A 27,950-nucleotide genomic window follows, 5' to 3' on the forward strand; every position below is an offset into this window, starting at 1 on the left:
GAGGTAGAGAGAGGTAGAGAGAGGTAGAGAGAGGTAGAGGTAGAGAGAGGTAGAGGTAGAGAGAGGTAGAGGTAGAGAGAGGTAGAGGTAGAGAGAGGTAGAGAGGTAGAGAGAGGTAGAGAGAGGTAGAGAGAGGTAGAGAGAGGTAGAGAGAGGTAGTGAGAGGTAGAGAGGTAGTGAGAGGTAGAGAGAGGTAGAGAGAGGTAGAGAGAGGTAGTGAGAGGTAGTGAGAGAGAGGTAGAGAGGTAGAGAGAGGTAGAGAGAGAGAGGTAGAGAGGTAGAGAGAGTGAGAGAGGTAGAGAGGTAGAGAGAGTGAGAGAGGTAGAGAGAGGTAGAGAGAGTGAGAGAGGTAGAGAGAGGTAGAGAGAGTGAGAGAGGTAGAGAGAGGTAGAGAGAGGTAGAGAGAGGTAGAGAGAGGTAGAGAGAGGTAGAGAGAGGTAGAGAGAGGTAGAGAGAGGTAGAGAGAGGTAGAGAGAGTGAGAGAGGTAGAGAGAGTGAGAGAGGTAGAGAGAGTGAGAGAGGTAGAGAGAGGTAGAGAGAGTGAGAGAGGTAGAGAGAGGTAGAGAGAGTGAGAGAGGTAGAGAGAGGTAGAGAGAGTGAGAGAGGTAGAGAGAGGTAGAGAGAGATAGAGAGAGGTAGAGAGAGGTAGAGAGAGGTAGAGAGAGGTAGAGAGAGGTAGTGAGAGGTAGAGAGAGGTAGAGAGAGGTAGTGAGAGGTAGAGAGAGAGAGGTAGAGAGAGTGAGAGAGGTAGAGAGAGGTAGAGAGAGTGAGAGAGGTAGAGAGAGGTAGTGAGAGGTAGAGAGAGGTAGTGAGAGGTAGAGAGAGGTAGAGAGAGGTAGTGAGAGGTAGAGAGAGGTAGAGAGAGGTAGAGAGAGGTAGAGAGAGGTAGAGAGAGAGAGAGAGAGGTAGAGAGAGTGAGAGAGGTAGAGAGAGGTAGTGAGAGGTAGAGAGAGGTAGAGAGAGGTAGAGAGAGGTAGAGAGAGGTAGAGAGAGGTAGAGAGAGGTAGAGAGAGGTAGAGAGAGAGAGAGAGAGAGAGAGAGAGAGAGAGAGAGAGAGAGAGAGAGAGAGAGAGAGAGAGAGAGAGGTAGAGAGGTAGAGAGGTAGAGAGGTAGAGAGGTAGAGAGGTAGAGAGAGATAAATATAAGGGACCCTTTATAATGCATGTGGGCAGTTCAAGATGCACACAACCCCGTTCAGTCAAGCCCACCTGTCCAGTGCGGCCGCACCCAGGCGCTGCTTGATGCTGTCGCTGGTCAGTAGAAGTGTGGGGCCTATATGAAGAAGGACAATTTAGGTCAGGTCTGTGGAAAGGGCATACCTAAATCAAATCACATTGTAGTTGTCACGTGCTCCGTAAACAACAGGGGTCGACTAACAGTGAAATGCTTACTTACGGGTCCTTTTCCAACAATGCAGAATTAAATACAAAATGAGTCATAGTCTAACTGTACTCACTCATATCACTCCCCAGGCCCTACAGCTTTCTAAGAGATGACCAGCGGAACACAGCTCATTCTACTGAGGAGGGAGGACGGCCAATTCAAGGTCCCCATGAATGGGGATCATTAATTCAGCCTCAGCAGAATATTAGATCATAGGAAACAGCACCCGGGCATAAACACAATGTCACCCCCCCCTATCTATATAGATGAGAAATCTATAAAAAGGCAACACTGCTGAACTGCACTGTCTAGACAGCCTTGAACTGACACGATGAAGAGAGAGGTGGAATGTGTGTGTGGTTACCAATGGCGATGAGTGCGTGCTGCAGCTCCAGTGTGAAAGCTGTGAGGGGTACCTCCTCAGACACAGGCAGCACGGTGACCGTAGACAGGTTGGACGCCGGGTTCCCTGCGTCCCACTTACTGCCCGGGGTGTGCAGGGCCAGGCTCCGGGCTGGGAGGAGGACAGACACACAGCCATGGAGGGGTTAGATCCTTCTGGGTGCACAAGGTGCCTGTAAACACGCACGCACGCCTACACACCTGTCAGAGGGCCATTGACCTGCTGAAGGATCTTCTGGCCAAGAAGGTGAATCAACCTCGTGACTACCTAAAAAATATAAAAAAAATATGCCATTTAGCAGACGCTTTTATCCAAAGCGACTTACAGTCATGTGTGCATACATTCTACGTATGGGTGGTCCCGGGGATCGAACCCACTACCCTGGCGTTACAAGCGCCATGCTCTACCAACTGAGCTACACAGGACCACCTAAAACAAGAGAAAGAGAGCGTCAGTGTGTGTGTGTGTGTGTGTGTGTGTGTGTGTGTGTGTGTGTGTGTGTGTGTGTGTGTGTGTGTGTGTGTGTGTGTGTGTGTGTGTGTGTGTGTGTGTGTGTGTGTGTGTGTGTGTGTGTGTGTGTGAATGAGAAGTGTGTGTGAGGGAGTGAAAGCCAGTCATAGACCAAGTTAGACTTCTCATCTTTGTATCCGTCCCATCATGGCATCTGTGAAAGCACGGGCGGCACCATCTCTATTTTAAAGTAGTCCATGTATTCCTCTACTTCTATGAGTTGGTAAACAAACTGAAAGGGTGCATACTGCCACCTGGAGGGTGTTGTTTGAACAGGTATGAAACCCAAGGTTGGGTGATTTACAGCCACCTGCAGTTAGGGAACGTAATGCTCATATGTAGGGCTGTGGCGGTCACGAAATTTTTGTCAGCTGGTGATTGTCAAGCAAATAAATGTCGGTCTCACGGTAATTGACCGTTACTTACCAAACACATTTAGCATCTCCTGGCTTCCACACATAGCTCACGAGCCACTGATGCAGAACTTTGAAACGTCTACATTTGAACAAATCTAATAAATCCATGTAACATGGCCTACACCATCACAATAAATACATGTAATATAGTCTACACCATCACAATAAATACATGTAATATAGTCTACACCATCACAATAAATCCATGTAATATAGTCTACACCATCACAATAAATACATGTAATATATCCTACACCATCACAATAAATACATGTAATATAGTCTACACCATCACAATAAATACATGTAATATAGTCTACACCATCACAATAAATCCATGTAATATAGTCTACACCATCACAATAAATCCATGTAATATATCCTACACCATCACAATAAATCCATGTAATATATCCTACACCATCACAATAAATCCATGTAACATGGCCTACACCATCACAATAAATCCATGTAATATAGTCTACACCATCACAATAAATACATGTAATATAGTCTACACCATCACAATAAATCCATGTAATATAGTCTACACCATCACAATAAATCCATGTAATATAGTCTACACCATCACAATAAATCCATGTAATATAGTCTACACCATCACAATAAATCCATGTAACATGGCCTACACCATCACAATAAATACATGTAATATAGTCTACACCATCACAATAAATACATGTAATATAGTCTACACCATCACAATAAATCCATGTAACATGGTCTACACCATCACAATAAATACATGTAACATAGTCTACACCATCACAATAAATACATGTAATATAGTCTACCTACACCATCACAATAAATCCATGTAATATAGTCTACACCATCACAATAAATACATGTAACATAGTCTACACCATCACAATAAATCCATGTAACATGGTCTACACCATCACAATAAATCCATGTAATATAGTCTACACCATCACAATAAATACATGTAACATAGTCTACACCATCACAATAAATCCATGTAACATGGTCTACACCATCACAATAAATCCATGTAATATAGTCTACCTACACCATCACAATAAATCCATGTAATCACAATAAATACATGTCTAGTCTACCATCACAATAAATCCATGTAACATGGTCTACACCATCACAATAAATCCATGTAACATGGTCTACACCATCACAATAAATACATGTAACATGGTCTACACCATCACAATAAATCCATGTAACATGGCCTACACCATCACAATAAATCCATGTAACATGGCCTACACCATCACAATAAATCCATGTAACATGGCCTACACCATCACAATAAATCCATGTAACATGGCCTACACCATCACAATAAATCCATGTAACATGGCCTACACCATCACAATAAATCCATGTAATATAGTCTACCTACACCATCACAATAAATACATGTAATATAGTCTACCTACACCATCACAATAAATCCATGTAATATAGTCTACACCATCACAATAAATACATGTAATATAGTCTACACCATCACAATAAATCCATGTAACATGGCCTACACCATCACAATAAATACATGTAATATAGTCTACACCATCACAATAAATCCATGTAACATGGTCTACACCATCACAATAAATACATGTAATATAGTCTACCTACACCATCACAATAAATCCATGTAATATAGTCTACACCATCACAATAAATACATGTAACATAGTCTACACCATCACAATAAATCCATGTAACATGGTCTACACCATCACAATAAATCCATGTAATATAGTCTACACCATCACAATAAATACATGTAACATAGTCTACACCATCACAATAAATCCATGTAACATAGTCTACACCATCACAATAAATCCATGTAACATGGTCTACACCATCACAATAAATCCATGTAATATAGTCTACCTACACCATCACAATAAATCCATGTAATATAGTCTACACCATCACAATAAATACATGTAACATAGTCTACACCATCACAATAAATCCATGTAACATGGTCTACACCATCACAATAAATCCATGTAATATAGTCTACACCATCACAATAAATCCATGTAACATGGTCTACACCATCACAATAAATCCATGTAACATGGTCTACACCATCACAATAAATCCATGTAACATGGTCTACACCATCACAATAAATACATGTAACATGGTCTACACCATCACAATAAATCCATGTAACATGGTCTACACCATCACAATAAATCCATGTAACATGGCCTACACCATCACAATAAATCCATGTAACATGGCCTACACCATCACAATAAATCCATGTAACATGGCCTACACCATCACAATAAATCCATGTAACATAGCCTACACCATCACAATAAATCCATGTAACATGGCCTACACCATCACAATAAATCCATGTAATATAGTCTACCTACACCATCACAATAAATACATGTAATATAGTCTACCTACACCATCACAATAAATCCATGTAATATAGTCTACACCATCACAATAAATACATGTAATATAGTCTACACCATCACAATAAATCCATGTAACATGGCCTACACCATCACAATAAATACATGTAATATAGTCTACACCATCACAATAAATCCATGTAACATGGCCTACACCATCACAATAAATACATGTAATATAGTCTACACCATCACAATAAATCCATGTAACATGGCCTACACCATCACAATAAATACATGTAATATAGTCTACACCATCACAATAAATCCATGTAACATGGCCTACACCATCACAATAAATACATGTAATATAGTCTACACCATCACAATAAATCCATGTAACATGGCCTACACCATCACAATAAATACATGTAATATAGTCTACACCATCACAATAAATCCATGTAACATGGCCTACACCATCACAATAAATACATGTAATATATCCTACACCATCACAATAAATCCATGTAACATGGCCTACACCATCACAATAAATCCATGTAACATGGCCTACACCATCACAATAAATCCATGTAACATGGCCTACACCATCACAATAAATCCATGTAATATAGTCTACACCATCACAATAAATACATGTAATATAGTCTACACCATCACAATAAATACATCAAACATGGCCTACACCATCACAATAAATACATGTAATATAGTCTACACCATCACAATAAATCCATGTAATATAGTCTACACCATCACAATAAATCCATGTAACATGGCCTACACCATCACAATAAATACATGTAACATGGCCTACACCATCACAATAAATCCATGTAACATGGCCTACACCATCACAATAAATCCATGTAACATGGCCTACACCATCACAATAAATCCATGTAACATGGCCTACACCATCACAATAAATCCATGTAACATGGCCTACACCATCACAATAAATCCATGTAACATGGCCTACACCATCACAATAAATCCATCATTTATTTTAGACAGGTCTAAAGAAACATGATATGAAGAAAAGGTAGTCTATTTCAGAAGAACAGAATAACATACTGAGTTGTCCTTATGTTAGGTCCTGATCTGGCTGTGGGCTACACTAGTTCATTTAGTTGTCCTTATGTTAGGTCCTGATCTGGCTATGCCATATGGCTGTGGGCTACACTAGTTCATTTAGTTGTCCTTATGTTAGGTCCTGATCTGGCTGTGCCATATGGCTGTGGGCTACACTAGTTCATTTAGTTGTCCTTCTGTTAGGCCCTGATCTGGCTGTGGGCTACACTAGTTCATTTAGTTGTCCTTATGTTAGGTCCTGATCTGGCTGTGGGCTACACTAGTTCATTTAGTTGTCCTTCTGTTAGGCCCCGATCTGGCTGTGGGCTACACTAGTTCATTTAGTTGTCCTTATGTTAGGTCCTGATCTGGCTGTGGGCTACACTAGTTCATTTAGTTGTCCTTCTGTTAGGCCCTGATCTGGCTGTGGGCTACACTAGTTCATTTAGTTGTCCTTATGGTAGGTCCTGATCTGGCTGTGGGCTACACTAGTTCATTTAGCAGACAAGATTTGCTTAGGATTCCGTGGCATTATTTTATAGTATGAAGAATACAATTGAACATAGCTGGATTACATTGAAAGGATATTTTCTTCAAACGATTTCCAGTGAGTGTGCACATGCGCCTATTCTGTGTTGAGCGGTTAACAAAGAAATAGGTATCTATAATTAATATTAATATTATACTTAATATACAGTTATTCATGTAACTTGTTGTTCTACAAACAGGCTATGTGTTTTGATTTTTAATACATTTTAAGTCTGCACAACAGTGATCACCGAACAATGAGGAGGGAGGAGGTCAGAGACCTGGCCGTGTGGTGCCAGGACAACAACCTCTCCCTCAATGTGAAAAAGACAAAGGAGATGATTGTGGACTACAGGAAAAGGGGGCCCGAGCCACGCCCCCATTCTCATCGGCCGGGCTTTTCCTTTTTTTGATTTAGTTGACCTTTATTTAACCAGGTAGGCCAGTTGAGAACACCTCTATTTAACCAGGTAGGCCAGTTGAGAACACCTCTATTTAACCAGGTAGGCCAGTTGAGAACACCTCTATTTAACCAGGTAGGCCAGTTGAGAACACCTTTATTTAACCAGGTAGGCCAGTTGAGAACACCTTTATTTAACCTGGTGGGCCAGTTGAGAACACCTTTATTTAACCAGGTGGGCCAGTTGAGAACACCTTTATTTAACCAGGTGGGCCAGTTGAGAACACCTTTATTTAACCAGGTGGGCCAGTTGAGAACACCTTTATTTAACCTGGTGGGCCAGTTGAGAACACCTTTATTTAACCAGGTAGGCCAGTTGAGAACACCTTTATTTAACCAGGTAGGCCAGTTGAGAACACCTCTATTTAACCAGGTAGGCCAGTTGAGAACACCTTTATTTAACCAGGTAGGCCAGTTGAGAACACCTTTATTTAACCTGGTGGGCCAGTTGAGAACACCTTTATTTAACCAGGTGGGCCAGTTGAGAACACCTTTATTTAACCAGTTGGGCCAGTTGAGAACACCTTTATTTAACCAGGTGGGCTAGTTGAGAACACCTTTATTTAACCAGGTAGGCCAGTTGAGAACACCTTTATTTAACCAGGTAGGCTAGTTGAGAACACCTTTATTTAACCAGGTAGGCTAGTTGAGAACACCTTTATTTAACCAGGTAGGCCAGTTGAGAACACCTTTATTTAACCAGGTGGGCTAGTTGAGAACACCTTTATTTAACCAGGTAGGCCAGTTGAGAACACCTTTATTTAACCAGGTAGGCTAGTTGAGAACACCTTTATTTAACCAGGTAGGCTAGTTGAGAACACCTTTATTTAACCAGGTGGGCTAGTTGAGAACACCTTTATTTAACCAGGTGGGCTAGTTGAGAACACCTTTATTTAACCAGGTGGGTTAGTTGAGAACAAGTTCTCAGTTACAACTGCGACCGGGCCAAGATAAAGCAAAGCAGTGTGAGACAGACAACACAGAGTTACACATGGAGTAAACGAGCCAAAAACACAATAAACAAGTCAATGACAGTAGACAAAACAGAAAGTCTATATACAGTAGTGGGGCTGTAGTGGAACAGGTTGAGAGCTTCAAGTTCCTTGGTGTCCACATCAACAACAAACTAACATGGTCCAAGCACAGCAAGACAGTCGTGGAAACAAAGCGTATTCCCCCACAGGAGATTTGGCATGGGTTCTATGATCCTCAAAAGGTTCTACAGCTACACCATTGAGAGCATGGTTGCATCACTGCCTGGTATGGCAACTGCTCGGCCTCAGACCGCAAGGCACTACAGAGGGTAGTGCTTACGTCCCAGTACATCACTAGGGCCAAGCTTCCTGCCATCCAGAACCTCTATACCAGGCACTACAGAGGGTAGTGCTTACGTCCCATTACATCACTAGGGCCAAGCTTCCTGCCATCCAGAACCTCTATACCAGGCACTACAGAGGGTAGTGCTTACGTCCCATTACATCACTAGGGACAAGCTTCCTGCCATCCAGAACCTCTATACCAGGCACTACAGAGGGTAGTGCTTACGTCCCATTACATCACTAGGGCCAACCTTCCTGCCATCCACAACCTCTATACAAGGCGATGTCAGAGAAAAGCCCTAAAGACTCCAGCCACCCTCGTCATAGACTGTTCTCTGTTACAGCACATCAAGCGGTACCGGAACACCAAGTCCAGGTCCAAAAGGCTTCTTAACAAAAGGCTACTCCGGTTGTAAAGATAACCAATGTGCTTAACATTAGGAAAGTTGACAAATAAATATAGTAGGCCTTGCCTATAGAAAGCTATAGAAATCCTCCTCTTTTTAATAGAGGCCATCACTCTGTTTTCTCATGCAACTGCATAGCCTATAGAAATGTTGCGCAGCATGAGCTCATGAAGTGTTTGATTAGATTTTCAAACTATTTGCATTGATGTCCGTGATTAGAGGGACAATAGGGTGCTGAGTACCAGGCAGTTATCAAGTTTTGTAGGCTACTAATGACCATCAGCAGCATCAGAGCTTGGTGAAGCCTAATTAATTTTGGGTATTAGAGTCGTCTATCTAAGTCTATGAAGCCAGTTGACCTACATACCTGTGGGAACTTCCTCTTAATGTAGCCGAGTGCTCCCTCTGGTAGTTTGGCCAGCTCCGAGTCACGTACTGCATGCACCGTGGTGGCTCTGTTCTGATGGGTCAGGGCCTCCACCTGGATGGGGACACATCAACCACCAGAGGCTCCCATTGGTCAACGCATCATCCCTCAATCATTATACAGGAACTATGCACCAAACTTACCCCTTAACACTCTTGCAATTGATTTAATAATCATTGCACATTCCTTGTTTTCATATGGAGTTGAAGTGATCTTAGCCCTACAAATAGGAACATATTTCATTTTTAAAAAGCACTTACTGGTGCAGAAAATGTAAATAACTATTTAAGATAGAAATGAGTGATCAGAGGAACGGACCAAGAAAAGCATGGTGAGCCAGACTTTTTAAGCCCCGGTGATTCTCGTGTCCATTTTCATCAGCGTCAACAAGCCAGCCAGGCAGTGACCTTTCATATCAAAGTGATTGATCTCTGTAATGACACTGTGCTGCTGGTACACACATGGTCTAATTCTGTATCCTCGCATTCCACGCTCTCCTGACTCTGTCCTCACGGACACCGTAACTACGGCTACCGTCTGGAGCCGGTAACCATGGCATCGGACGATTCGCCTCAGGCAGGTATTCTTAGCAGCATAGGCATCGCCACAGCAATGCAAATCCAAGTCAGCCAATGGGAGCGTAATGCAGTGAATTAAAGGGAGAGGGGTTACCAAACAGAGCTAAATCCTCTCTGGAATGAGTGACACACACACACACACACACACACACACACACACACACACACACACACACACACACACCACCTCTGAGATGTTGTGAATAACCATGTCATGGTGGGGCGTACTCATGACCCTGCATAAAACCGTGTCGGTGTCTAAATGGGTTTGCTACGGCGGCTGCGTACCACCCATTGTGCCACCTGACATTTGACCCCTTACCACGCCGATGAGGTCACCGCGGCCGTACTCCCCGGTCAGCTCCTTCTTGCCGTCCTCCTTCATGATGACGGAGCGCAGACGACCACTCAGAACTATGAAGGTGCTGTCTGACTTATCCCCCTGTCTGAGAGAGAGAGGAGACAGAGACAGAGACAGAGACAGAGAGAGAGAGAGAGAGAGAGAGGATTGTTTCAACTGTAGCCAGACAAATTCAAGCTTCCCGAATTGTAATGTCAGTTTGTTTTCTCCTTGCCCAGAGTCAGACGAACTCACGGAATCCATTCTTATGTCTCCGGGTGCCGTTTGGAGATGACTGACACCCCGCTAACAGACGCAATAATGGGGCAGATGCGCTGCCATCTCTATGCGACAGAGAACAAGGAAGTGGATAGAATCTCGTTTCTTATTATCATCAGTCAAATTAAAAAGATGACACAAATAGCGACTACTTTGTGAGACTATTAAATGACCACCCAGCTTTGGAGTAGTTGAGTCTTATTTCCCTGCTTTTGAGGGGGAGCTAATGTAGCATAAAGATATGCTAACTTTAAATCATCTCCAAACCTGCATGCAGATACATAGAAATGGTACGTAGAAAAAAACTACCTAAAATCTTGAAATCTCGCCGTATCCCTTTAAGACTAAATCACACTTGGGGATTCATTGTAGATGGAAATACTGTAGATCAGTGAAGGCAGTCAAGCTGAACTGAGCGTGATAGACATCGGTGTGGACAGAGGGGGTTTTACCTGTAGACTGCCCGGCCGGCCTCCACAGCCATCCAGTCCAGAGCAAAGTCTATCTGCCTGACGAAGGACGACATCCTCCGAACGACCGAGTGAGCTACGTTCAGCACCACTGTGGGTTCTGCACGCATGATCCTGAGGGGACACACACACACACGCTTAAATGTCGAAGTGTGCATGCATGTATGCATATGAAATATGACAGTGTGCATTCCCAGAGTGCCTCACTCGTAGAAGTGGGTCTTGGAAATGGAGAGGAAGCTGCAGTCTCGGTGGGCTCGGACAGTGAAGATGAGGGGCTCGCCGGTCAGTACAGCCAGCTGGCCCACCAGCTCCCCGGGGTGGGTCACAAACAGACACGTGTCCTCCTCGCGGTCGATCATCCGCTGGTACACATGCAGCAGGCCCAAGATCACAAACTGCACACTCACCTCCTGCAAAAGACACTGGGATTAATATTTTCCAGGAAATCAACCCAAGTTCCTATCCTGGGAATAATTCATATTTATACCGGAAAAATTGGAAGTGCCGATTTAATAACCAAGAAATGGTCACTATGCTATAGGGTCACTATGCTATAGGGTCACTATGCTATAGGGTCACTATGCTATAGGGTCACTATGCTATAGGGTCACTATGCTATAGGGTCACTATGCTATAGGGTCACTATGCTATAGGGTCACTATGCTAGGGTCACTATGCTAGGGTCACTATGCTAGGGTCACTATGCTAGGGTCACTATGCTAGGGTCACTATGCTATAGGGTCACTATGCTAGGGTCACTATGCTATAGGGTCACTATGCTATAGGGTCACTATGCTAGGGTCACTATGCTAGGGTCACTATGCTAGGGTCACTATGCTAGGGTCACTATGCTATAGGGTCACTATGCTATAGGGTCACTATGCTATAGGGTCACTATGCTAGGGTCACTATGCTAGGGTCACTATGCTAGGGTCACTATGCTAGGGTCACTATGCTAGGGTCACTATGCTATAGGGTCACTATGCTATAGGGTCACTATGCTAGGGTCACTATGCTAGGGTCACTATGCTAGGGTCACTATGCTATAGGGTCACTATGCTATAGGGTCACTATGCTATAGGGTCACTATGCTATAGGGTCACTATGCTATAGGGTCACTATGCTAGGGTCACTATGCTATAGGGTTACTATGCTAGGGTCACTATGCTAGGGTCACTATGCTAGGGTCACTATGCTATAGGGTCACTATGCTAGGGTCACTATGCTAGGGTCACTATGCTAGGGTCACTATGCTAGGGTCACTATGCTATAGGGTCACTATGCTATAGGGTCACTATGCTAGGGTCACTATGCTAGGGTCACCATGCTAGGGTCACCATGCTAGGGTCACTATGCTAGGGTCACTATGCTATAGGGTCACTATGCTATAGGGTCACTATGCTAGGGTCACTATGCTAGGGTCACCATGTTAGGGTCACTATGCTAGGGTTCTCCCAAAATAAGATTGTCGACTTTGGCTGCTTCTCTATGTCCAGATTTCACAGCAAGTGAAACTGATATTTGGTCACGAGTGTAACTTTGATCACCAATATGTTCATAAATTTGGAGCGTGACGATGTTCCTCAATTAACTCGGCGCATTTTCAGCAGTAGGCCGAGGCTACCCCCGAGGTGTGTTGAACACACATTCTCTAAGTAGCCTCTCATATGGGCAGCGATACGAGACAGAGAAGCAGGGGAAATGTCATAGCGGTATTTTGACATGTATAGGCGAGAGACCTGCTTCGATCAACCTATGGATTACAGAATCGAGTTAGGAATTTTCATGCGAGACAGGAGTCAGGATTTGGGGTTTCAGTGGGATTGAGACGACAGGGAAATAGGCTCTATATAAGGCTCTATATAAGGCTACTACTTGCGTCAATAATACACTTGATTTAGGCTACGTTAAAGGTTTCTGATCAGTGATAGATGAGAAAACAAATAAATGAGCTTGCACTTTCACTTGTCCAGCAAGAGGTCAATTAACCAAATATACAGACCGATTCAGAGAAACAAAATCACACTGATTATCAGACAAGTCAAAGGCTTTTGATCAGGAATAGGACAAGGCTGAAGAGAAAAATCGATTTGTATTACATGCTAGCAAAATCAGCTAATACAGTTGAAGTCGGAAGTTTACATAAACTGAGTTTAAATGTATTTGGCTAAAGTGTTTCACAATTCCTGGCATTTAATACTAGTAAAAATTCCCGTCTTAGGTCAGTTAGGATCACCACTTTATTTTAAGAACGTGAAATGTCAGAATAATAGTAGAGAGAATTATTTCTTTCATCACATTCCCAGTGGGTCAGAAGATTATATACAACTCAATTAGTATTTGGTAGCATTGCCTTTAAATTATTTAACTTGGGTCAAACGTTTTGGGTAGCCTTCCACAAGCTTCCCACAATAAGTTGGGTGCATTTTGGCCCATTACTCCTGACAGAGCTGGTGTAACTGAGTCAGGTTTGTAGGCCTCCTTGCTCGCACGAGCCTTTTCAGTTCTGCCCACAAATTTTCCATGGGATTCGTGATGGCCACTCCAATACCTTGACTTTTTGTCCCTTAAGCCATTTTGCCACAACTTTGGAAGTATGCTTGGGGTCACTGTCCATTTGGAAGACCCATTTGCGACCAAGCTCTAACTTCCTGACTGATGTCTTGAGATGTTGCTTCAATATATCCACATAATGCCATCTATTTTGTGAAGAGAACCTGATCCTCCTGCAGCAAAGCACCCCCACAACATGAGCTGCCACCCCCGTGCTTCAAGGTTGGGATGGTCATTATGGCCAAACAGTTCTATTTTTGTTTCATCAGACCAGAGGACATTTCTCTAAAAAGTACAATCTTTGTCCCCATGTGCAGTTGCAAACCGTAGTCAGGCTTTTTTATGGTGGTTTTGAAGCAGTGGCTTCTTCCTTATTGAGCGGCCTTTCAGGTCATGTCGATAAAGGACTCGTTTTACTGTGGCTATAGATACTTTTGTACCCGTTTCCTCCAGCATCTTCACAAGGTCCTTTGCTGTTGTTCTGGCATTGACTTGGACTTTTCGCACCAAAGTACATTAATTTCTTGGAGACAGAACGCGTCTCCTTCCTGAGCGTTATGACGACTGCGTGGTCCCATGGTCTTTATACTTGCGTACTATTGTTTGTACAGATGAACGTGGTACCTCATAAGGTGAATGCACCAATTTGTAAGTCGCTCTGGATAAGAGCGTCTGCTAAATGACTTAAATGTAATGTAATGTAATGTACCTTCAGGCATTTGGAAATTGCTCCCAAGGATGAACCAGACTCAGGAGGTCTACCAATTATTTTTATGTGGTCTTGGCTGATTTCTTTTGATTTTCCCATGATGTCAAGCAAAGCACCACTGAGTTTGAAGTTAGGCCTTGAAATACATCCACAGGTACACCTCCAATTGACTCAAATGACGTCAATTAGCCTATCAGAAGCTTGTAAAGCCATGACGTCATTTTCTGGAATTTTCCAAGCTGTTTAAAGGCAGTCAACTTAATGTAAACTTCTGACCCACTGGAATTGTGATTCAGTGAATTATAAGTGAAATAATCTGTCTGTAAACAATTGTTGGAAAAATGACTTGTCTCATGCACAAAGTAGATGTCCTAACCGACTTGACAAAACTATAGTTTGTTAACAAGAAATTTGTGGAGTGGTTGAAAAACGAGTTTTAATGACTCCAACCTAAGTGTATGCAAACTTCTGACTTCAACTGCATATGAGCAAACAAGAGTAAAGATGATCATTAGCACTCACCTTAACTTAGCAAAACATTTTCCCAGCCTAATTGTTACCAAATATCCAAATGGAGATTCAGTGTCAAACACAGATTTGATATTGATTGGTTTATCTAGACGGGTCCCCTGAGCTTGTCTCAAAACAGCACGATCACAATCAAAACAGTGCTGAAATGATAACCTAGGTGACCACACACACACACACGTTTATCTCACGACTATTGCTTTAAATTAGTATGACGGTTGGATATGACTTTGGGAGTTTCAGTAGAAGCCAGAATTACATTTTTTAAATTTTACCTTTATTTAACTAGGCAAGTCAGTTAAGAACATATTCTTATTTTCAATGACGGCCTGGGAACACTGGGTTAACTGCCTGTTCAGGGGCAGAACGACAGATTTGTACCTTGTCAGCTCGGGGGTTTGAACTCGCAACCTTCCGGTTACTAGTCCAACGCTCTAACCACTAGGCTACGCTGCCGCCCCAAATGCATTAGCCTACTTAATTCCAATATTTTCCTCATTCAGTTGATCCTTAACTAAAGAGTTTCTGTCTCTGTTTCTAGGCACAATGGCTGTTTCCTCTTCTCCTCACGTCGCTGCTGCCCGCATTTCTGTGATGCTGGACCACGTCTGGGGCTTTCATTTCTGTGATGCTGGACCACGTCTGGGGCTTTCATTTGTGGGTCAGAAGGGGACAGAATTTTCTGTTCTGACGAGAACTCTAAACGGCATTCGGTTTTCGTGTGCAGTCGATTGTCCAATCCAGCGTCAATTATGCGTGTGCTTTGAATAAATGGAGAATTTGTGTGCTAAATACATTAGCCTAAAGGCTTTCATGTGACAACCTGTTTGTATAATGTCCCATTTCATTTTTTTGCAATCTTCTGCTATACATGTTGCGCATTTTGTGGAATTGCATCAGTGCGACAGTGGGGAGGAAATGCTGTAATTTCCCCAGTGTTCGGATGATTCCATTGGTCCATTAAGCTATGGAAGTTAAATCAAGCACAGACAAAGGAATGCTTCCAAGTACTATTTGAACCCAGGTGTGGATAGACCAAAGAGGAGAACCCGGGTTGATGAAGGAAAGCAGACAGTATGGTGCTCTGACCTGGTCTCCCTGTCTGGCCACCACAGAGCCCGCTTTGACCTGGTGCAGAGTCACCCTGCCCTCCAACAGACCAGGGTCCTGACAGAGAGGGAGAGATTATGGTACAGCAGGATTAAGGCGAGAGACTGCTAGGGATTCAGACATTGACGAGAGAGAACGTGAGGCCGCAAGAGGAAGCAACGTTCCCGGGAACACACCTGGTCCCGCCTCACAGTAGTGCTCTCCATAGATGTAGAACGGCATATGGCCGCAGATCCACACATGGACAGAAGAATGACTTGAAAGGTAACGACTGTTCTAGTTATTCTACGTCTATGGAGAGCATTACAGTGAGAGATAGAATACATGCCGATCCACCCGTCACACTGGAAGGACATTGGAATGTCGAGTAATTATATTTCCGTGTATTTAACAATATACTATAGATCTATATGGTACTCCCTGTCCCGAAACGTCTCACCTGCAGCTGGATGATGCCCAGCAGGTCTTTCTTGGCAGCCTGAAAGATGGAGCTGACCTTGCTGGGGTGGACGGTGTCGGAGCGCCCCCCGCTGTCCGTGTAGTGGAACACGGCAGAGGGCGTGTGCTGCATGGTCACACTCTTCTTCAGGATGGACTGGAGGAAGATGAGGGGGAGGCAGAGGTCTGTCAGTGACCTGCGTCCCATATGGCACCCTATTCCATATTTAGTGCACTACTTTTGACCAGGGCCCATAGGCAGAGGGAGAAAAGGGGGCTCACCTTGTAAATGACAGGGCTGGAGGGGCGCTCGTCTATGGTGACTCTGGCTCGCTCGTACGCCATGTTCAGGTCAATCCCCGTCACCCCTGCTGAGCAGAGAGAGGTATTGATGGGCACAGTGTACGCGTGAAGTCCCCAGTGAGTGTAGTTGCAGCACTGGGCAGGGGACAAGCCTACCTGTGCCGTCAGTGGGCATAGAGATAGAGCGCGTCTTCCTAAAGGCATTGGACGGGCTCTCTTTCCCGGCGTCTGTGTCCGAGGAGGTTTCTGCGAGGACAGGTGTGGGGGCGAAGACTGGGTCCTCCTGAAAGTGGGGTCTGCGTGGGATCCTGCCCGGACTCCCCTCTATCACCCCAGCAACCGTCACCAAGGGGACCGCCTGACGCTCCTGTCAATCAAAGAGGCAACATATTGCATTAACCATTCACCCCATATCAACCTAATCATGCATTTCACAAATAACACAACAAATGTGGCCTTGGATGCATGTTTGATTGGCTATAAAGAGAATGCAATATGAGGTGGGTGAACAATAGAATGAATACGAGAGAACATCCAATCTGTGTGACAGAACTGCACTGTAGAATAATGTGGCTGTTGGAGAAGATTGGGTCAGGGAGGGTCTGAGTGACATAACTTTTAAACCCTCTAGCCGTTGCTCTTCCATCAGTATTACTGCCCTTTATGTTATTTATAGAGGCTTGGGTCAGGGAGGGTCTGAGTGACATAACTTTTAAACCCTCTTGCTCTTCCATCAGTATTACTGCCCTTTATGTTATTTATAGAGGCTTGGGTCAGGGAGGGTCTGAGTGACATAACTTTTAAACCCTCTAGCCGTTGCTCTTCCATCAGTGTTAATGTTATTTATAGAGGCTTGGGATCCATGTTATTAATTTTCAATGAGCTGTATGATTCTGCAGGGAGGATAAGCGTTACAATGCTGGGCTTAATGTGTGTTTTACCGGGTTGAAGAGCTCTGTGGTCAGGCCCAGGTAATTATGTAATGCCAGGAAAGTCACTCTCTGGAGGCGCACCATGATGATCTGGAACACAAACAAACACAAACAAACACAAACAAGGTGGAACAAACACCGCGACACAACAATGTGATACAGACAAAATAAAAGACCTCTCCAGAACAATCAGGGTTTCAACGGTCCTTCTGTAGCTCAATGTGATACAGACAAAATGAAAGACCTCTCCAGAACAATCAGGGTTTCAACGGTCCTTCTGTAGCTCAGTTGGTAGAGCATGGCGCTTGTAATGCCAGGGTAGTGTGTTCGCTTCCCGGGACCACCCATACGTAGAATGTATGCACACATGACTAAGTCGCTTTGGATAAAAGCGTCTGCTAAATGGCATATATTATATTATTATTATATTATATTATTATATTATATATTATATTATAACTCAGGCAGAGTATTCACCCTTGGGTGTGTCCCAAACAGGCCAATAGGGAATAAGGTGGAGTTTGGGATGCAGGCCTTGCCATTAGGGGGAGGGGGGGGTCTCATCCAAAGAGTTGTTTGTTTGAAGTGTGTTCGGGAGTGGGGTTGAGGTTGGGGCCGTACCTGAATGACGCGCACCAGAGTCTCGGGGTACTTCTCAAACACAGACTGGAAGGCTGAGGCGGGCAGACGCAGAATAGTGGAGCGAGACGCAGCCCGCGCCGACACAGTCTTATAGGGGGCGGGGTAACCCTGAGGAACACAGGAACCAACCAATCACACAGGGAGGGGGAGAGAGAGAGGACAAAAAGAGACAGGGGAGGAGGTGAAAGCAGAAAAACAGAGAGGAGGAGGAGTGATGCCTGAAAAGACAGTGGGAAACATGAACAGATGAATAGAGGTACAGTAGTTAAGAGACAAAAGGCAGAGAGATGGATGGAGGATAAGCCAGAGGTACAGTAGTTAAGAGACAAAAGGCAGAGAGATGGATGGAGGATAAGCCAGAGGTACAGTAGTTAAGAGACAAAAGGCAGAGAGATGGATGGAGGATAAGCCAGAGGTGCAGTAGTTAAGAGACAAAAGGCAGAGAGATGGATGGAGGATAAGCCAGAGGTACAGTAGTTAAGAGACAAAAGGCAGAGAGATGGATGGAGGATAAGCCAGAGGTACAGTAGTTAAGAGACAAAAGGCAGAGAGATGGATGGAGGATAAGCCAGAGGTACAGTAGTTAAGAGACAAAAGGCAGAGAGATGGATGGAGGATAAGCCAGAGGTACAGTAGTTAAGAGACAAAAGGCAGAGAGATGGATGGAGGATAAGCCAGAGGTACAGTAGTTGAGAGACAAAAGGCAGAGAGATGGATGGAGGATAAGCCAGAGGTACAGTAGTTGAGAGACAAAAGGCAGAGAGATGGATGGAGGATAAGCCAGAGGTACAGTAGTTAAGAGACAAAAGGCAGAGAGATGGATGGAGGATAAGCCAGAGGTACAGTAGTTGAGAGACAAAAGGCAGAGAGATGGATGGAGGATAAGCCAGAGGTACAGTAGTTAAGAGACAAAAGGCAGAGAGATGGATGGAGGATAAGCCAGAGGTACAGTAGTTAAGAGACAAAAGGCAGAGAGATGGATGGAGGATAAGCCAGAGGTACAGTAGTTAAGAGACAAAAGGCAGAGAGATGGATGGAGGATAAGCCAGAGGTACAGTAGTTAAGAGACAAAAGGCAGAGAGATGGATGGAGGATAAGCCAGAGGTACAGTAGTTAAGAGACAAAAGGCAGAGAGATGGATGGAGGATAAGACAGAGGTACAGTAGTTAAGAGACAAAAGGCAGAGAGATGGATGGAGGATAAGCCAGAGGTACAGTAGTTAAGAGACAAAAGGCAGAGAGATGGATGGAGGATAAGCCAGAGGTACAGTAGTTAAGAGACAAAAGGCAGAGAGATGGATGGAGGATAAGCCAGAGGTACAGTAGTTAAGAGACAAAAGGCAGAGAGATGGATGGAGGATAAGCCAGAGGTACAGTAGTTAAGAGACAAAAGGCAGAGAGATGGATGGAGGATAAGCCAGAGGTACAGTAGTTAAGAGACAAAAGGCAGAGAGATGGATGGAGGATAAACCAGAGGTGAGGAGGACAGAGGCGGGGTGTGACACGTGTTAGATGGAGGAAAGACATAGGACGCGTCCCAAATGACAGCTAATTCCTTGTATGGTGCACCACTTCTGACCACAGCCCTACGGTCAAAAGTAGTGGACTATAAAGGGAATAGGGTGCCCTATAAGACCACAGTAAACTCACGGTGATGATGTCCAGAATACTGAGCAGGCTGTGGACACTGTCCCCCGGGAGCACGTCCTTCACAACCGGCTCTGTGCCATCCTGTACACACACACACACACACACACACACACACACACACACACACACACACACACACAGATAACTAACCATGTGGGGACACACAAATCAGTCTCATTCAAAATCCTATTTTCACTGCACCTAACCCTAACCCAAAAGTCTAACTTTAACCCCAGCTCCTAACCCTAACCCCAAATCTAACCCCAAACTTAATTCTAAACCCTCTAGAAATAGCCTTAGACCTTGTGGGGACTAACAAAATGTCCCCAGTTGGTCAAATTTTTCTCCAGAAAGATAAGTTCCCCTAGGTGCCAAGAATAACTTATAAAAATAAGTCTGATATTGACTTAGCTGGCGCTGAGCTCGTCTACAGTAGGTTTCATTGTGTATTCCCAGCAGGTATTCAAGCCCAGTCTTACATTCTCGTGGATGCAGAGTTCCAGACGTCCATCCTGGACAACGTAGATGCTGTCGTCGTCGTCGCCCGGCCGGAACAGCCCCTCCCCTTCCTGCAGCTCCACAAAGACCATGTGACGACACAGCTCCAGGAACAGAGGCTTTTCAAAGTGGCCCAGCACCCTGAGAGCAGAGGGAGATAGCAAAGAGTGACACAGAACACACACAATGCTACTGGTGTTCGGGTGTTTGTGCGCGCGTGTGTGTGCGCGCGCGTGTGTGTGTGTGTGTGTGTGTGTGCGCGCGCGTGTGTGCGCGCGTGTGTGGTTGTGATTACCTGACGTTTTTGAGCATGTAGAGGACCTCTGAGGGCAGGTTGGAGTTCTGAACATCAAACTCAGTCAGGTCCGCCTCCAGCAGGGAGGGAGGCGGTTCCTTGGGCTGCAGAGTAGGGGGCTCCTTACGGATACGCAGGATCCTAGAACACAAACACATTAAATAGCAGAGACTAGTGCACCCTTCCTTAAATCGGTAGTTTTGAGTAGAGATGGTACCTGCGAGCTATACTCAGGACTTTGGGTCTCTTCCGAGGGCGCAGCTTGGACACCGAGGTAGAAGAAGGAGTTGAGGAAAGGGTCTGGACCTGTGAGTGACAGAGAGAGAGAGACAACGAAGGAAGGAAGGAAGGAAGGAAGGAAGGAAGGAAGGAAGGAAGGAAGGAATGAGTTCCCAAAAGCACAAAATGTTATGTCGCTCTGCCCTCTAGTGGGGAAACATGTAACTGACATTTCTTATCATTAGAAGACAGTTGCAGCCAAATATATTGTCACCCCTTGCACTTTGTGGTGCTCATTTGTCATGAAGCAATTATGGTTAAGAGACTGGACTAATAAAGAGCAGGGATGCATGATAAACAAATGCCAAGTCACTCACCCACCATTGTACCTTGCACCAAACGGTATGTTGGAACCGCAATTTATATGCACAGTGTTCATCTACAAATCCCTTTTGGGTAAACTCCCTCTTTACCTCTGTAGTCTGGTCTCCTTCACCACCAGCAGGGACCCGGTCTGCTAGGTGGTTGCTATGTTACCATACCTGGTCTGCTAGGTGGTTGCTATGTTACCATACCTGGTCTGCTAGGTGGTTGCTATGTTACCATACCTGGTCTGCTAGGTGGTTGCTATGTTACCATACCTGGTCTGCTAGGTGGTTGCTATGTTACCATACCTGGTCTGCTAGGTGGTTGCTATGTTACCATACCTGGTCTGCTTGGTGGTTGCTATGTTACCATACCTGGTCTGCTTGGTGGTTGCTATGTTACCATACCTGGTCTGCTTGGTGGTTGCTATGTTACCATACCTGGTCTGCTAGGTGGTTGCTATGTTACCATACCTGGTCTGCTAGGTAGTTGCTATGTTACCATACCTGGTCTGCTAGGTAGTTGCTATGTTACCATACCTGGTCTGCTAGGTAGTTGCTATGTTACCATACCTGGTCTGCTAGGTGGTTGCTATGTTACCATACCTGGTCTGCTAGGTGGTTGCTACTTAAAATCCCCAGGACATTGACAGTATTAGGCAAGACTGCCTTGTCATCTTGTGCACCAGATGCATGGAATAGTCTACAATCCATCTATATATGTTAGTGCCACGGAATTCATTCAAAATGTTGATGGGAAACTGTTACAGAGGAGTGCAAATGCTTTTATTTAGGCTGGATCACGTTGTTGTATGTTTTAATGATGTAATGTATTGATTGTTGTATGTTTTAATGATGTAATGTATTGATTGTTGTATGTTTTAATGGTGTAATGTATTGATTGTTGTAGCCTTGGCCAGGTCTCCCTTGAAAAAGAGACTCTGGGTCTCAATGAGCTTTTCCTGGTTAAATCAAATAAATTTAAAAGTGCCTTGCTCAGAAGGCGCATTGACTGATTTTTCACCTTGTCGACTCGGGATTCAAACCGGTGCCTCTGATGAAGGTTGTGGGTCTTCCAGCAGGACAAGGACCCCAAACACACATCAAAAGCACCCTGCAATGTTCTGGAGTGGCCAGCAAAGAGGCCAGACCTGAATCACATCCATAACAGCAGTTATGAAACATGAAAACAGCAGCTGGTGGTGGGCCGAAAACAGAGCAGTTTTCTGCAGAAGATTGGGCCAATTTGCCAGTAGAGAAGCTACTGCAGCAAGCTCATTGACAGCAACAATAAGTACTTGTTGACAGTTCTCTTGGCCTAAGGCTTTACAACAAAGTATTAGCTACGGGGTGCCAATCATTTTGCACATGACCTTTGTCTTTATTTTCCTAATTAAAATTGTAAACTTAAGTTGACAAAAATTTAATTGGTTCTGCAATAGCTGTAACCAAAAGTTTTTTACAATTTTTTAAAATTCTCTACCTGATTTAAGAATAAATAATAATTTAATAAAAGTGCGAGGGTGTCAATATATTCAGACCCCTCAATATATACATTCAGACCCCTCAATATATACATTCAGACCCCTCAATATATACATTCAGACCCCTCAATATATACATTCAGACCCCTCAATATATACATTCAGACCCCTCAATATGTACATTCAGACCCCTCAATATATACATTCAGACCCCTCAATATATACATTCAGACCCCTCAATATATACATTCAGACCCCTCAATATATACATTCAGACCCCTCAATATATACATTCAGACCCCTCAATATGTACATTCAGACCCCTCAATATGTACATTCAGACCCCTCAATATGTACATTCAGACCCCTCAATATGTACATTCAGACCCCTCAATATATACATTCAGACCCCTCAATATATACATTCAGACCCAATATATACATTCAGACCCCTCAATATATACATTCAGACCCCTCAATATATACATTCAGACCCCTCAATATATATATTCAGACCCCTCAATATATACATTCAGACCCCTCAATATATACATTCAGACCCCTCAATATATACATTCAGACCCCTCAATATATACATTCAGACCCCTCAATAGATTCCCCTCAATATATACATTCAGACCCCTCAATATATACATTCAGACCCCTCAATATATACATTCAGACCCCTCAATATATACATTCAGACCCCTCAATATATACATTCAGACCCCTCAATATATACATTCAGACCCCTCAATATATACATTCAGACCCCTCAATAAATATATTCAGACCCCTCAATATATACATTCAGACCCCTCAATATATACATTCAGACCCCTCAATATATACATTCAGACCCCTCAATATATACATTCAGACCCCTCAATATATACATTCAGACCCCTCAATATATATATTCAGACCCCTCAATATATATATTCAGACCCCTCAACATTCAGACCCCTCAATATATACATTCAGACCCCTCAATATATACATTCAGACCCCTCAATATATACATTCAGACCCCTCAATATATTCAGACCCCTCAATATATTCAGACCCCTCAATATATATATTCAGACCCCTCAATATGTACATTCAGACCCCTCAATATGTACATTCAGACCCCTCAATATGTACATTCAGACCCCTCAATATATACATTCAGACCCCTCAATATATACATTCAGACCCCTCAATAAATATATTCAGACCCCTCAATATATACATTCAGACCCCTCAATATATTCATTCAGACCCCTCAATACATTCAGACCCCTCAATACATTCAGACCCCTCAATACATTCAGACCCCTCAATACATTCAGACCCCTCAATACATTCAGACCCCTCAATATATACATTCAGACCCCTCAATATATACATTCAGACCCCTCAATATATACATTCAGACCCCTCAATATGTACATTCAGACCCCTCAATATATACATTCAGACCCCTCAATATGTACATTCAGACCCCTCAATATGTACATTCAGACCCCTCAATATATACATTCAGACCCCTCAATATGTACATTCAGACCCCTCAATATGTACATTCAGACCCCTCAATATGTACATTCAGACCCCTCAATATGTACATTCAGACCCCTCAATATGTACATTCAGACCCCTCAATATATACATTCAGACCCCTCAATATATACATTCAGACCCCTCAATATATACATTCAGACCCCTCAATATATACATTCAGACCCCTCAATATATACATTCAGACCCCTCAATATATACATTCACATTCAGACCCCTCAATATGTACATTCAGACCCCTCAATATGTACATTCAGACCCCTCAATATGTACATTCAGACCCCTCAATATGTACATTCAGACCCCTCAATATGTACATTCAGACCCCTCAATATGTACATTCAGACCCCTCAATATATACATTCAGACCCCTCAATATATACATTCAGACCCCTCAATATATACATTCAGACCCCTCAATATATACATTCAGACCCCTCAATATGTACATTCAGACCCCTCAATATATACATTCAGACCCCTCAATATATACATTCAGACCCCTCAATATATACATTCAGACCCCTCAATATATACATTCAGACCCCTCAATATATACATTCAGACCCCTCAATATATACATTCAGACCCCTCAATATATACATTCAGACCCCTCAATATATACATTCAGACCCCTCAATATATACATTCAGACCCCTCAATAGATACATTCAGACCCCTCAATATATACATTCAGACCCCTCAATATATACATTCAGACCCCTCAATATGTACATTCAGACCCCTCAATATATACATTCAGACCCCTCAATATATACATTCAGACCCCTCAATATATACATTCAGACCCCTCAATATATACATTCAGACCCCTCAATATATACATTCAGACCCCTCAATATATACATTCAGACCCCTATACAGAGCATTCAGAAAGTATTCAGACCCCTCAACTTCTTCCACATTCTGTTACGTTACAGCCTTATTTAAAAAGTGTATTCAATGATTATTCAATGTTCACATTTAATCACATTTACACATTTATGAATATGGGCCCTGATACGTAATGCATGGCAGAGAGCTGAGTGACTTGGGGAAGAATCACTTCCATTTTTTTTTTTTAAGTAGTATTGTCGCGAATTCGGGTGATACCCCTGGCCGGAATTCAAACCCGGGTCCTAACCAAACTTCTTAGCCTTAACGCTCAGAGATCCCTATGGTCACTGGTCAAAAGGGTGCCATTTGGAACACAAGCCAATAATGACTAACCTTCCTCATAATCTTCCGGCCGTAGAAGAGCACCTTGTCTCTCTTCCTGAAGCGATAGCGGGGAACAGCCTGCTGTCCACCTTCGAATAGACACAACAACATGCTATCAACAAAGATAACAGCACTTGTGCAACAGTGGCTACTGAGCATACAATGAATGCTGTCCCGTAAAACATAGGACTTCTCTGTCCAGGTCCAATTCATAAGTCCCGTTATTAAGCCGATGTGGTTACACACTTCAGTTACATTAATGTCAAAGTTTAATATCAACTGGTTCCTTGCCCCTCATGTTTGTCCCATGAAGTGGGGAGGAAGAGGATGGATGACTCACTGGCCAGCTTGTATCTTCTATAGAGGAAGAGCACCACGATGCCAATTAGAGAAACTGCCACCACAGCCCCGATCAGCACGCCAGTCAACTGGACAACAAAACAAAGTTATTACCATAAAGATCCATTCATTTACAGTGTTCTATTCTATGGCTAGTTTGGTGTCAGACACAGGCACTATTCTATGGCTAGTTTGGTGTCAGACACAGGCACTGGGAACCAATTACAGTGTTCTATTCTATGGCTAGTTTGGTGTCAGACACAGGCACTATTCTATAGCTAGTTTGGTGTCAGACACAGGCACTGGGAACCAATTACAGTGTTCTATTCTATGGCTAGTTTGGTGTCAGACACAGGCACTGGGAACCAATTACAGTGTTCTATTCTATGGCTAGTTTGGTGTCAGACACAGGCACTATTCTATGGCTAGTTTGGTGTCAGACACAGGCACTATTCTATGGCTAGTTAGGAGTCAGACACAGGCACTATTCTATGGTTAGTTTGGTGTCAGACACAGGCACTATTCTATGGCTAGTTTGGTGTCAGACACAGGCACTATTCTATGGCTAGTTTGGTGTCAGACACAGGCACTATTCTATGGCTAGTTTGGTGTCAGACACAGGCACTATTCTATGGCTAGTTAAGAGTCAGACACAGGCACTATTCTATGGCTAGTTAGGAGTCAGACACAGGCACTATTCTATGGCTAGTTAGGAGTCAGACACAGGCACTATTCTATGGCTAGTTAGGAGTCAGACACAGGCACTATTCTATGGCTAGTTAGGAGTCAGACACAGGCACTATTCTATGGCTAGTTAGGAGTCAGACACAGGCACTATTCTATGGCTAGTTAGGAGTCAGACACAGGCACTATTCTATGGCTAGTTAGGAGTCAGACACAGGCACTATTCTATGGCTAGTTAGGAGTCAGACACAGGCACTATTCTACAGGCACTATTCTATGGCTAGTTAGGAGTCAGACACAGGCACTATTCTATGGCTATTCTATGTTAGGAGTCAGACACAGGCACTATTCTATGGCTAGTTAGGAGTCAGACACAGGCACTATTCTATGGCTAGTTAGGAGTCAGACACAGGCACTATTCTATGGCTAGTTAGGAGTCAGACACAGGCACTATTCTATGGCTAGTTAGGAGTCAGACACAGGCACTGGGAACCACAGAACATTCCAACAACAACAAACATGGTCACTGAAGTCCGATCAAGAAGTCATGTAGAGACCAAAGGGGGAGGGGCTACATCAAAGACCTCCTTCCTCTTTTTGTTTATTCTTGGTGCCTGAGGAGGCTTTACTAGACATTGTTGATGTAGGATTTACTTTCAGAAGGCCAGAGACTTTACTATGGTTATCGTGCAGAGACTTTACTATGGTTATCGTGCAGAGACTTTACTATGGTTATCATGCAGAGACTTTACTATGGTTATCGTGCAGAGACTTTACTATGGTTATCGTGCAGAGACTTTACTATGGTTATCGTGCAGAGACTTTACTATGGTTATCGTGCAGAGACTTTACTATGGTTATCGTGCAGAGACTTTACTATGGTTATCGTGCAGAGACTTTACTATGGTTATCATGTTAGGTTTTCTGCTTTATTAAAATGTTTTGCCCGCATGGAAATAGAAGTTTATCTGGGGTGTATTCACTAGCAAACAGTACCAAAACGTTTCACAAATGAAAACATTTTTTTTGCAATGTAAACAAGTTTCTATTGGACAAGATCGGGTACGTCCCGTTAGCGTCCTAGTGAATACACCCGGGTGTACTCACTAGGAAGCATCAGAACCGATCGGAGGTAAACAGAAGCTAACGGAGCGAAACAGGGAGGGACCAAACTGAATTTGTCTAACAAAAAAAATGGTATGCTGTTGCGAAAAGGTTTGCTGCGGTGAAAACGTTTTGCTACGGTGTGCGACAATAAATACACCCTAGCTAAGTACACATTCACGTTCATAAAGCTTAGTGGATCTCTGTACCATGGTAGTCTGCATCCTCTCCTCCACAAACTGCTGGACACGTGCCCTGATATCCTCCCTGCTGGGCACCTTTCCTGCTAAGTACTGT

At 43.6% G+C, this 27,950-nt stretch overlaps 1 protein-coding gene across 5 annotated transcripts in view; it reads right to left on the reverse strand.

The window, feature by feature from the left end:
* The window catches only part of LOC124007545 (patatin-like phospholipase domain-containing protein 7), a 61,871-nt gene that overhangs the window by 26,646 nt on the left and 7,275 nt on the right, over window positions 1–27,950 (reverse strand). For 3 of the 5 annotated variants that reach the window (XM_046318194.1, XM_046318197.1, XM_046318198.1), the window contains exons 3-22: window positions 27,863–27,946; window positions 25,867–25,954; window positions 25,536–25,615; window positions 20,892–20,980; window positions 20,675–20,815; window positions 20,361–20,520; window positions 19,882–19,962; window positions 18,212–18,340; window positions 17,600–17,680; window positions 16,815–17,025; window positions 16,638–16,726; window positions 16,357–16,512; window positions 15,897–15,974; window positions 11,222–11,427; window positions 10,997–11,128; window positions 10,248–10,371; window positions 9,288–9,401; window positions 1,987–2,053; window positions 1,748–1,897; window positions 1,209–1,272 (exon numbers count right to left, since the gene is read on the reverse strand). In XM_046318194.1, the coding sequence (XP_046174150.1) occupies window positions 1,209–1,272; window positions 1,748–1,897; window positions 1,987–2,053; window positions 9,288–9,401; window positions 10,248–10,371; window positions 10,997–11,128; window positions 11,222–11,427; window positions 15,897–15,974; window positions 16,357–16,512; window positions 16,638–16,726; window positions 16,815–17,025; window positions 17,600–17,680; window positions 18,212–18,340; window positions 19,882–19,962; window positions 20,361–20,520; window positions 20,675–20,815; window positions 20,892–20,980; window positions 25,536–25,615; window positions 25,867–25,954; window positions 27,863–27,946 (2,324 nt within the window). The remainder of the gene's footprint in view (window positions 1–1,208; window positions 1,273–1,747; window positions 1,898–1,986; window positions 2,054–9,287; window positions 9,402–10,247; window positions 10,372–10,996; window positions 11,129–11,221; window positions 11,428–15,896; window positions 15,975–16,356; window positions 16,513–16,637; window positions 16,727–16,814; window positions 17,026–17,599; window positions 17,681–18,211; window positions 18,341–19,881; window positions 19,963–20,360; window positions 20,521–20,674; window positions 20,816–20,891; window positions 20,981–25,535; window positions 25,616–25,866; window positions 25,955–27,862; window positions 27,947–27,950) is intronic. The other 2 variants (XM_046318195.1, XM_046318196.1) reach the window with 2 other exon arrangements.

This window comes from Oncorhynchus gorbuscha, linkage group LG20 (genome assembly GCF_021184085.1).
Source record: "Oncorhynchus gorbuscha isolate QuinsamMale2020 ecotype Even-year linkage group LG20, OgorEven_v1.0, whole genome shotgun sequence".
Classification (NCBI taxonomy): domain Eukaryota; kingdom Metazoa; phylum Chordata; class Actinopteri; order Salmoniformes; family Salmonidae; genus Oncorhynchus; species Oncorhynchus gorbuscha.